The 12426-nt window shown below is 58.4% G+C and overlaps 1 protein-coding gene across 1 annotated transcript in view; it reads right to left on the bottom strand.

Annotated features, from left to right (window-relative positions):
- The window catches only part of NPLOC4 (NPL4 homolog, ubiquitin recognition factor), a 60547-nt gene that overhangs the window by 2888 nt on the left and 45233 nt on the right, over positions 1 to 12426 (bottom strand). The window contains exons 13-16 of the mRNA XM_045984976.1: positions 6826 to 6897; positions 4029 to 4124; positions 2488 to 2604; positions 1008 to 1110 (exon numbers count right to left, since the gene is read on the bottom strand). Of these exons, the coding sequence (XP_045840932.1) occupies positions 1008 to 1110; positions 2488 to 2604; positions 4029 to 4124; positions 6826 to 6897 (388 nt within the window). The remainder of the gene's footprint in view (positions 1 to 1007; positions 1111 to 2487; positions 2605 to 4028; positions 4125 to 6825; positions 6898 to 12426) is intronic.

The raw sequence follows: 12426 nt of genomic DNA on the forward strand, positions 1-12426 counted from the left end.
GTGCTTCACTCCGGGGTCTAGCACAGGGACCTGTCAGTCCTGGCCGGGGCCCAGCGCCCTCAGCCTGCACCGCTGCAGCCGGTGTCTCTGCACCGCACCCCTGGCCCCCCGAGGACATGAGGTTGTGGGTCTTCCTCTTAGGGAACCGGGTGGCCACGAGCGGTCCACTGCGTTAGCACGGACAGCCCCGCAGAACACGAGGGCAAGAGCACGGGCATGTCGGCCAGCCCAACCGCTCTGCCGGCAGCCGTGCAGAAAGGAAAACGTGACCCGAAGCGCAGCACGACCAACACCGAGGCGCTTCAGACCACAGGCCCCGGGGGACTGGCACCCCCACGGGAGAACAACGTGTCCCCTCGGCTCCCTCGCGGCTTAGGCTGCACCGTGGTTTTCCTTGGCTAATTTTGGCTCTAGTATCCAACTCACTGGTTTGAGAAAATGGTACAAACACTTTTATACGTATTTTCAAAGCTGTCTGAAGAGGGCATTCCAGTACTTCTCAAAGCCACAGGGAAAGGGGCCGCGCCAGCAGCCTGCCACCCGGAGTCCTGGCACTGAAGACAAAGGCTCCGTGAGGGCAGCAAGGGGACTCAGGGTCCTGTTCTGTACGGTTTGCCCTCCTTACCCATCACAGAAGCTCTGAGGACCGGTACAAAGAAGGGAAAAAGAAAAGCCTGAGGACACCAAAGGTTTCTGACCTTTCGGCGCTAGAGCGAACATAAGGTTTCTGTTTCCCTAAAACAAGGATGTTCGAATTGCGCCTACGACCCTGGAGGACTGGCGTACGCTCCACGTCCACGAAGCTGCGGACCTGTGCCCACAGATCTGTGTGCCTCGAGCGCAGGCTTGGCGCAGCGGTGAGAAAGTCTGTCCTCGACGGACCACCCGCACCACCACCGGAACGCGTCTGGGGTCTGAGAACACCGGAACACGTCTGGCTCCCTGTGCTCCGGCAGTGGGGGTGCGAGGGCGGGACCCTCAGGGCCGAGGAAGGGGAGGACACTTACTGCACAGCTGCTCGATGGTGGCCCACTGCTCAGACTTCTTCCACGTCTGGGCAAGCTCCTCGTTCCCAGTCCGCACGGCCTCCAGCAGCAAGCTGATGCTGTCCTGCAAGAGGCCAAACGTGAGTCCTGCACGCCTCACGCCCGGACGGAATCTCCCCTGCCCCGCAGCACACGTGCTTCACGGCGAGTGAAGAACCTCACGGACCGTCCCCATGAGACACCAAACGCCACACACTTAGGTCTACAAAACCAAGTGCTAAATTTTAGAGCTGAATTTAAGTTCTTCCCAGATAGCCCTCCCGTGAGGCTCTCTGCCGCGAGCAGACCCATGTGCTCAACCACCAAGCACTAGAGCTCACGTCCTTTATCCTGAGGGCTGGGTGCACCGACAGGGCCTGTGCTCCTGGGTCCGTCCTCCGCCCTCAAGCTCTCCCTGAAGGCTCTCCACCTTCTCGACCATGTCTCTAGGTACTAGGCCTCCAAGGTCAAAGTGCAGGGAATTAAAAGAGTTTATCTAACGAGAAACTAAGCCTTCGGGGGCTGTCAGGGGCTCCCCAGAACACGTCTTCTACCAGGTGACTGCCAAACAGTACGCGGCCACCGGCGAGGAGGCCTAGTGTGAAGAGCCCAGGTGCCAGCCGCCTGTCCCACTGGACGGACAGCGGCTGCGCTGGGGCCGAGGGGCCGCCCTCTGGGCTTAACAAGGCGGGTGAAGCCAGACGAAGCCTCAGGATGCCTGATGTCAGACGCCGGAAGTGGGTAGTCTGGGGACCTAATAGACAGCAGCTAAACCCAGCGGATGCCAGAGAGGCGCAGGCCGCAGTGGGGCGGAGGGGCCTCTCCCCTCATTCAGTCACCTTCAGGGACCGAGGCGAGCCAGAGGCACAGGAAGAAGTCGCTCCCTCCCTCTGCCGCCTCCTTGGGTCTCAGGCAGGAAAAAAAGGCACAAAGAGCGAGCCTCCTGGCTGGACCCGCGGCCCCCACACGGCTTGGGGAGCAGCCGCTGTCGGTGACACCTGCCCTCTTCTCCCCAACGGCGCATCTTAAAAACGCCAACTCTGCAGCCGAGCGCTCCGGGCCTGGACGGCAGCCAGCCTGCTGCGTGACGGCGGTGAAGCGCAGGCGGACTCGGGAGGGAAGAGACGGGAGAGCAGCAGAGGTGCGGCGCTCAGCCCGCAGGACAGCTCTGTGAATCGCTAACGCCCCGCGCCGGCGGGCTCTGAGCTCCGTAGGGAACTGAAACAAATGCGACTGTCCGGATCCGGGGGCAGGCACTGAAGGAAGCGGTTTCGGTGCAAAACTCCATCTCCTATCAGTAAGCCTCTTGGGAAGAGCCACTGCCATGGGACGTAGGAAGGACGTCGACCCAGCTCCACAGCCCTGCTCTGACCTGTGAGGGAAGGCAGCCTCTCTCTGCAGGCAACCCCCACCCGGGGCCCCCCAAAGCCAGGGGCGCAGCGGGCACACACTCGGCCCGTACCTGCAGAGGCATGACCTCATTGGTGACCAGAAAGAGCAGGAGGTGGAAATCCGAGATGGTGTCCAGGAACACGGACGAGGCGTTCTGGGACAGATAGGTGGCCAAACTGTGGAAGTCCTACAGGGGAGAGGCAGGAGGAAGCAAGTGAGCACGAGCGTCCCAGGACAGCCCCCGTGCTGAGCCCAGAGAGCCATCTGTCCCCTCCTGAGTCCCGGCTGGATGCAGAGTGCGGACACATATCTCTCTCCGGCTGGTTCTCAAGCACCAGTGGGGACCCGGGCCTGAGGGACACGTGACTACGACATTCGCTCTGGCCTGTCCTCCAGGAAGGTGCTCTCCGCACGTGTGACTCACGGACGTGTGTGTGTGAGAGAGAGAGGCTGTATGTCAAGCTGGGCCGGCTGCAGACACACTCAGAAAGCCCAAAAATGTCCCCACCGCTCCAGGAGGAGAGTGGGCTGTGGGAAGGGCTCACTCCGGGGCTGGAAAACCTGTGTGCACTCACTGTCCAGCTGCGCTGCTGATGTGTGTGTGTGTGTGTGTGTGTGTCGGGGGGAAGATGCAACACACCCGCCCTCAGCAAGACTAACCCAGGAGGTCAAGAGCACCGCCAGGAAGTGAGTGGCTCTGCATCTCTACAAGCACCCGAGCCTCCGCACAGAGGGGCCACGAGGAGAGCAAAGCAGCAGAGCGCACCACCCTTCCCACAGACTCTACACTCTTTCCTGCAACGCCTGTAACAACTAGGACCTAAGATGAAATGCGTGTCCCAGACGGCCCGTGTGGCAGCTTGAGGCAAGTGGGCAGCCGAGAGCAGGGCCCACCGCACAGGACGTGCTGTGTGGGATCCGCACGGCGTGCTGGAAAGCCCAGGTGGCCGAGCCACACGAGGCCCACACGGCCCAGACCGTGCATGAGAAACGCAGCAGCAAGTGGGCGCCTGGGGGGCTCCGTTGTTAAGCATCTGCCTTCGGCTCAGGTCATGGTCCCAGGGTCCTGGGATCGAGCCCCGCATGGGGCTCCCTGCCAAGCTGGGAGCCTGCTTCTCCCTCCCTCTCTCCCCCTGCTCCTGTTCCCTCTCGCTGTGTTTCTCTCTGTCAAACAAACACATAAAATCTTAAAAAACAAAAAAAAACAAAACGCGCGGAAGGTGGCAGGGCGGGAAGCCAAAGCAAACATCGAGGCGCCATGTCGCCACAAGGAGATGATGCGTGTTGACAAACAAACACTAAACGAGTTGTTGGCAGAGGACACAAGGGACAAACACACTTGAGGAAGGAAGACGTCAACTGAGAGCGGCCCGCTGGCAGATCCCCAGGCCCGAGGCCTTACGCGGGTTTGCCGCTGCGGTTATCTGTCATCCCCGGCCCCGGAGAGGGTGTCACGGTGACCAACTGAGTCTCAGAAACTGTGTAGCTGGGCTTCGTCACAAGAATCAATCAAGAGAGTCAGAAAGCTTGGCACTTGTGGGAAAACACCGCGGACACCAGATAAACGGCAGGAGCCCCGTGAAACCGCGTCCGCAGAGACGAAGAGCTTACCTGTGTCTCACCCAGGACGTCCCGGTTTTCAATAGGAAACGGACTTTGTGAAATGGAGAAAGTATGAACTGGGTCCTTGGGGAAGGTTGTTGTGATCTAGCAAACAAACACACAAACCTTGATAAATCGTGCTCAAGTAGGAGTGAGGACAGCCCCAGGGGCCCAAACAGCCCCCGGCATGGCACCTCCCCTGAGCTCCGGCCTCAAGAGTCCTAACTGTTCCCCACTGGACGCCACAGTCCCCCATTAATGACACCCGAAACGAAAGCCCTGACGCTGGTCCCGGAAGCCAACGGAAGGATCACTGTTCACACACTCGAGGACGGGGCCATCCGCGGGCCGTCCGAGTGTGCCGGCCTCCGCAACACCTAACTCGGGCCTTCTGTCGGCCGCGGCGCTCACACGGAGGCCCTGACCGAGGGAGGAGCCGGAGGGTGAGCCGTGGGGACACGACGGCTGAGGCCAGAACTCTCAGGTCAGCCGGGACGATCTGGGAGACGCAGTGACCTCCAGAGAGGCTGCTGAGGCCCCTCGGGCCATCGGCCCCACTGTGCGGACGCAGCAGGAGAAGCCACGCTTCTGACGTGCGGCACACGGCTCTCCTGCTCTCCCCACAGACGGGCTGGGCTCAAGAGCTTGTGTCCAAAGGGGCCCCTAAGCCCTTCACCTGGCTCCGGCGCGCTTTAGGAACGAGGGAGGGCGTCCTACATCAAACGCTGCATCAACAGAAGCCACAGGGGCGGTGGCAGGAGCGCAAGAACCGAAACGGACACGGGTCTGCGCCTGCCGGCAGACGCGCCTCCTCTGTGGGGAGGCTCTCCCGAGTGTGAGCCGTCAACGGCCCTTGGGTTGACACAGCCATTCCTCTCCAACGGGACGCTGGCGCCAGCACCAGGGGTGGTCACACCTCGTCCGGACCTAGCGGAGCTACTCTGGTTCCTCGGCGACTACTGGTACGAGTGAAGACGCTGTTCCGGTCTGTTCTCTGCATCAGCGACGGCCGCGGGCCGCTTCAGGCCGGCGAGCCCGGGCCCCGGGTGGCTGCGCCAGTGCGCTGGGGGACGGCGGAGCCGGCAGCGGCGTCGGACACCTGACCCCGCTGCTCTTGTGAAGGTCTTATTTTTAAGTCCTGTCTGCACCCAATGTGGGGCTTGAACTCACAACCCCGAGATCGAGTCACACATTCCGGCGATTAAGGCCGTAGCCAGGCGCCGCTCCCGCTGGTGTTTTACTGACGAGACCGTGCCGCCCGCAGACCCCGGCCACCGTGCCGCGTACGACCGCGTGGCCTCTGTCAGCCACGGAGCCTAAGCCTCGGCCTGCTCCTCTGGAGCCAGAGCCGCCCCCGGGAGCCGGCATCCACCGAGGCTCAGACGCACACGCCTTTATTGGGGCCAGCAGCTGCCACGGTTCCACAGAGGGCGGGAGAGCGACCCGCGGTGCGGAGACGAAGGCCTGTGGCCGGCACAGCACCTCCACTCCGGGCAGGCAGCCTCGGTGGGGGCCAGCAGCAGCGGACACCCACCGGCCAGTCGGTGTGGAACGAAGAGACGTCTCTGCCCTTCCCTTCGCGCAGGACAGCACGAGTTCGCCAGGCAGTCTGTGACTACCCTACGGAGGGGCGCAGGGCGCCCGGCACCTAAACCACAGCCCTCAAGCCTGTCTCAGGTCATGGAGCCGATGCCCAAACACCCCCAACCGCACCACCACAGCAGCCCAGGGACGGGGGCTCACGCCTTCTCTTGCCTGAGCCTGCAGCCCGCTCACGAGGCGCGACGAGGGGCTGAGCACACCGGTCTGGACACCTGCTCTCAAGGACTGCTCCAACCTCGTTCCACAGCGGAGAGCGTGGCTGTCACGAGGCACAATGTTCCTTCACGAACAAACTCTACTGACACAGCACACTAAGCAAGAACTCGGCTCTTTTGTAAAAAGAAAGGGGTGGGGAGGCCACGGGGAGAGAAGACCTCAGAAAGCTGCCTTTAAATCACGCCGACTCCTCCGAAGTGCGTGTTCCATCAATCTGTTTTCATCGGAATTACACCCTGGGCAGTCTAAAACACAGATGCCTTTACGGCCGAGGTAATAAATATGTTCTCGGGAGCTGCCAACTGGAATGGCGCACCGATGGGCTTGGCTCCTGGGGACCCGTTGCTCCAAACGCGAAGATATTTTACAGCCTGAATCACGTGCCCTTCCTGAGCCCAAACGGGGCCCGGAGAGAACCTGGCAGGTCGCAGTTAGGAAACGAGCAGCCGCCCGTCCCCGTGGGACAGAGCTGACTTCTGCGAAGGTGCCGCATTCACGCTGCAGCCCGCTGCCACCCTGTGGCCCGGGGCCACACCGCCACGAGCAGAGCCTCCAAAAAGGGGCCGAGACTGGGACGGGGCCTCATAGCCCCCGCTGGGCTCCTGCAGCTCCCCACAAGCGAGCACACAAGCACGTCACTCAAGGACAGTTGCGGCTGGGCCACTGCGAGCCCGGCTCTGGCAGCTGAGCTGTGACCAGGGTCGGACCTGCACATACTGACCTCCGGAGGCTGCCTGACCAGGTCGCTGGTCCTGCACTTTAGTTTGGGAGAAGGTAAACCCTAAGCTGTTTTTAAGGAAAGAAACTGAAACTAGAAGAAAACGCCCTTAGAATCGCCCACTCTTCAGGGATGACAGGAGCTCAATGATGCATCTACTTCCGGGGTGCCTGTCCCGGGCCAAGCAGAGGGGCAACTGTCCAAGCCACCGCCGCCCGCACCCAGCCCGCATCTGGCCGCCCAGGGTGGTGGTGTGTGCCGCACACTTACGTCTATGATCAGATACTCCACGGGCAGGGGCCGGGCCAGCTGGGTGATCTCATTGCCAAACTTGTCTATGTCCTGAAACGGGAAACAGAAGTGAGCGGGGTGAGGGAAGGTGTGCCGACCAGAGACGCGCTTTGTCTTTCGCACGCTTGCCGTCCTACCTTCTCAACAAGTCTAAGTCTCGCTGAAGTGCAGGAAAAGCAGAGATGGCCACACCATGAAAAGCGGCCGTGCTCCGGGCTAATGGGGCGTCTCCACTGGGAGCGTCACAGCCCCTGACCCAGCACTCACCGCCCAGGGCTCCCTCCTGCCTGCCGCCCACGACACCCGCCCCACTGCCTCCCGCCCGCGCGGCCCTCGGTCTCGGGTCTGAGCCTAGTGATCTCACTCGCACCCCTGAAGCCCGACTGGAAAACAAATAATACGCAAATGAGCACACACACAAATACGCAGGCGGGAACCGCCACACCGATCTGTCAAAGTCTGAGCTTGTTTTGCTTTGTCAGATGCACAGAACATAAAGTTTAATTATGGGGAAAAACGGCCAGCATATGTTCATTAATCATAAAATGACAATTATATCTGATTTATGTCAAACATGCTGAGTTCAAACAGAGCTCTAGAATAAATTCATAAGAACCCACACTTTTCATTAAAGATTCTGTGAGAGGGGGTCATATTTTCTATCTAAATCATCACTTAACATCATATAAATCATTCACTGAGTCATGTATAAATTATACATCCATAACTTCCAATTATGGGGCCTTCCATAAAAGTTTACATTTATTAAAGCCCTCAGACCCGAATGGATGCCAAGCAGACCCCCCTGAGGCCCACAGGCCACCGCCGGGCTGCCGTGGCACACCCCACCCTTCTGGGGACCACAGAGATGCACACCGTCTTGCAAAACAACCCTCACAGGCGTTCCTAAGTGGAAGCAAGTCCATCAGCCTAACGGCAAGTCCAGAGGTCCTATTTGGCCCAGATCCTTTTGTTTAGAAATTCAGATTCCTTGTCTGCAATACATCTGTTTACCCACGCCTTCCGGACCGTTCCTTGATTCACACCGAGAGAGCTGCCAACCAGAACCTGCTCCTTTGCTCTCCCAGAAAACAGTCCAAATCTGTCTAAGCAGCTAGCTACACAGGAAGCCTTAGCACCCCATCAAAGGACGCATTCCTGGAAACAACACACTGCTTTGTCTGTCTGCCTGCCTTTGAAGTTGGAATTACTTTCCAGTCCGTGACCGGTGGCCGCCCTGCGCTGCCTTCTGCGGCCATCAGGCTGGGCCCAGCTTTCTCAGGCTCTGCCGGCTTGGACGGGGGCAGCCCGACACATGGGCCGGCTGAGTGGGTCCTGGGGCCCCGGAAGCGGCGGTTGCCCAGTGGAGGAGATGTGGTAGGAGGCAGGAATCAAATGCAATCCAACTAAATCACCACTTCCAAAAACACACGCTTGCCCCTACCAGAAACGACCTGCAACAACTCATACATAATTAGCCCATCTGGAGTTCATCTTCCAATCTAATTACGCTCTAAAATGCAGAAACATTCCTCCAGCACCTGTTCGCGTTGATCTTCCCCTCTAGGGGATTTTCTTGTTAAATGCCCCTCTCTCTTTTTTCTGTGTCATGCTCTTCTCTTTCAAATTTAACTACCCAATTGTACCTTTCTGCTCCCCAAGAAAATAAAGGTGCTGTATCCCTCTCTGTTCCCCGGGGTGGAAAACAGGTAACTTCTCTATCTCCCCCATGCCTCACACCGATGTTTCTGCCAGCCAGTCCCCAGCCCTATACAGCATCTCAAAAGCAATTACTTTTTATGGGCGTCAGCAGATGTCGGGCTGGGGGAGGAGGGCCTCTTAATTCCCAGGCTGGCAGCTGACAAAGTGTCAGCGGTTTCATTTCCACAGGGAGCACGCCTCTGGGAGAGGCAGGGGCTGAGGTCCCTGGTGCCCCGGCCCCTGCCTCGGCCATGTCTTCAGACAGCGGCACCACCGCCATGATACCGCGGAGCAGTCCAGGGAGCTCCGTGCTTGTGCCAGGACAAGGGCAAGCGCCACTGACCGAGGTGCCATCTTGCTTGGAAAAGGCCAATGAGGGGCGCCTGGGTGGCTCAGTTGGTTGAGCGGCTGCCTTCGGCTCAGGACATGGTCTCAGGGTCCTGGGATGGAGCCCCGCACTGGGCGCCCTGCTCCGCGGGGAGCCTGCTTCAGCTTCTCCCTGCTCTGCCTGCCTCTCCCTCACTCTCTCTGTCAAATAGATTTTAAAAAATCGTTAAAAAAGAAAAAAAGGCAAATGGAACCCCTACCGTGGGACTCTTCTCTTGAAAGAACCGGCAAGAAGGGTAACAGGTGACGCCAGCAGCTTGACCTGACTTCATGGGACAGAGAAAAAAATCAAAGTTCTCAGAGCACAGTTTCTCCAAGAATCACAGTCTAGGAAACAGCCTGGCGACAAGCACGTGCAGTGTCTGTCAATGGCAACAGAACCAGCAGCCGGCGTGTAGCAGGTACAGGCGGGGCACAGTCCAGGCCAGACACCACATGTCTACACCATCGGCTCCCAGCGCACGGAGACACCGAGGGCTACCAGGTGATTCATGTGCCTGAGATCGAGAGCCTGGGAGGGGCAGAGCGGGTCAGAGACCGGGTCCGTCCACATCTCAGCTCAGGAGCTCAGCATCAGAACTCCGCGCACTCTCCTCCACATGGCGCTGGCACCATGACGTCACACGTACCAACTCCACTCCTTCCCCTGGGGGGGGCTGTGGCCACAGACCCCCAGTCCTGACTGCGCCTGTGCTGAGCAGCACTCTACCTCTAACCCAAAGAAAAGAACAGGTACCACAGGTACCACAAAGTCCTTCCTCCTAGAGCGGGATATTATGCTAATACGTTGTTCAGAATCGCTTCTCTTGCAATTTCTTCATCTTTCTTTCTTTCTTTTTTAAAGATTTAATTGCCAGAGAGAGCGAGAGTGAGAGATTGTGAGAATATAAACAGGGGGAGTGCAGGCAGCGGGAGAGAGAGAGAAGCAGGCTCTGCGCTGAGCAGAGAGCCCGATGCGGGACTCGATCCCAGGACCCTGAGATCGTGACCTGAGCAGAAGGCAGACAGCTCACTGACTGAGCCACCCAGGCATCCCAGCAATTTCTTGATTGACAAATGTTCCTGAATAACGCCCATTATGTAGCAAACATAAACTCCTGTAGCTCAAGCATTTGTTTAAAACTCAATGAGGGGGGGGCGCCTGGGTGGCTCAGTGGGTTAAGCCGCTGCCTTCGGCTCGGGTCATGATCTCAGGGTCCTGGGATCGAGTCCCACATCGGGCTCTCTGCTCGGCGGGGGGCCTGCTTCCCTCTCTCTCTCTCTGCCTGCCTCTCTGTCTACTTGTGGTCTCTCTCTGTCAAATAAATAAATAAAATCTTTAAAAAACAAAACAAAACAAAACAAAACAAAAACTCAATAAGGGGTGCCTGGGTGGCTCAGTGGGTTAAAGCCTCTGCCTTCAGCTCAGGTCATGGTCTCAGGGTCCTGGGATCGAGTCCTGCATCGGGCTCTCTGCTCGGCGGGGAGCCTGCTTCCTCCTCTCTCTCTCTCTCTGCCTGCCTCTCTGCCTGCTTGTGATCTCTGTCAAATAAATAAAATCTTTAAAAAAATAATAATAAACAAATAAATAATAAGTAAATAAATAGGCTGAATGAGGGGCGCCTGGGTGGCTCAGTTGTTAAGCGTCTGCCTTCGGCTCAGGTTGTGATCCCAGAATCCTGGGATTGAGCCCCACATTGGGCTCTCTGCTCAGCGGGGAGCCTGCTTCTCCCCCAACCCCGCCTGCCTCTCTGCCTACTTCTGATCTCTGTCTGTCAAATAAATAAATAAAATCTTTAAAAAATAAAAAATAAAATTAAAAAGCTGAATGAGGGGCACCTATGTGGCTTGGTGGGTTAAAGCCTCTGCCTTTGGCTCAGGTCGTGATCTCAGGGTCCTGGGATCGAGCCCCGCATCGGGCTCTCTGCTCAGCAGGGAACCTGCTTCTCCCTCTCTCTCTGCCTGCCTTTCTGCCTACTTGTGATCTCTCTGTCAAATAAATAAATAAAATCTTAAAAAAGCTGAATGAATGAAGGGTCTTACCCTAACAAATACAAAAGCGTATTACGGAACTATAATAAAGAGATATAGAAGGACTAGAAGGGGCGCCTGGGGGGCTCAGTCAGTGAGTTGTCTGCCTTCCGCTCAGGTCATGATCCCAGGGTCCTGGGATCGAGCCCCGCACCGGGCTCCCTGCTCGTGGGAAGCCTGCTTCTCCCTCTCCCACTCCCTCTGCCTGTGTTCCCTCTCTGGGTGTGTCTCTCTCTGTCAGATGAAGAAATATAATCTTTGGAGGAAGGAAGCACTAGCAGAAAACGCAGGTGTGTATAGTTTCGGAGTAAAGAACTGCTCCTAAACGTGATGACAGGCAGAAATTATAATGAAAAAGGATTTTTTTTTAAAGATTTTCTTTCTTTCAGAGAGAGCACGGCCAGGGAGAGGAGCAGAGGAAGAGGGAGAAGCCGACCCCCCCACCCCCGCTGAGCAGGGAGCCTGACGCAGGGCTCGACCCCGGGACCCCGAGATCATGACCTGAGCAAAAGGCAGACGCTTCACTGACTGAGCCACCCAGGTGCCCCAAAAAAGGATCTTTGAAATTGGAAACTATTTCACCTTTTGTAGGAAAAAAAGGAAAGGGCAGCCTGGCATGTGTCGCAGACACATGCCAGAGGGTTAACACACGAGCACCCGCCAGACAATGCAGAAACAATGAGCTGCCTCCCGGACGTCCCTGTGCCCCCCACAAGGCAAGTCACAAAGGGTTCAGAAGACCCTGGGATGAGGCGGGCACCGAGCAGGACCCGGCGAGCAGCACTGTGCCCGCACATGGGCAAGGGCAGGAAGGTCTGCGGCCCAGCCGGCACGGATGAACCGTGGCCCCCCTTCCTGGGGATCCTGGAGAACGCACCACACCCTGAAACACAGCTCTCCCTCCACAACTGACACACCGCACACGCCCGGTGAGCTATGGGATGACCCAGGAAGCACCACAGTGTGCGCCCGGCACTAGGCCAAACCCAGGTCCCTCAACGGCCAGCTCCCTGAAGGAGGGACACCCGCCCACCGCCTGTGCGCCCTCCTCCTCAGGACCTGTGGGACCCCACCTTCCTGCCCCACCTCCTCCCTGTCCTCTCACCTCCTCCAGGGTTTCCAACGCAGGTAATGCCACCAACGGCTTGCTGGGCTTCGTTCCTGTCCCAGCAGGCCAGACCTCGAACACCAGACACTGGCCCTGGCTCTCGGTGTGCGACTCGCCGCAGGTTCCGGATTCAGCCTGGTTTCCTCCCTGCCTTCCCGGAGCCCTCCAGGGCCCCCCGTCCAGAGGCCACAGGGAGAGGACACATGCCCCTGAAGTGCGGCACAAGCCTTCTCACTGGGTTCCCCAACTCCCCGGAAATGATCTTCAGCAACGCTGACCCCCCGAGTGCAACCTGCCTTCCAGCCTCTCCTGGCGCGTCTCATCCTGACTTCAGGCCCACCTCCCACCGCCCTCCTGCTGCCCTCCCCTGGCCC

The sequence above is a fragment of the Meles meles genome, chromosome 18, assembly GCF_922984935.1.
Source record: "Meles meles chromosome 18, mMelMel3.1 paternal haplotype, whole genome shotgun sequence".
NCBI lineage: Eukaryota > Metazoa > Chordata > Mammalia > Carnivora > Mustelidae > Meles > Meles meles.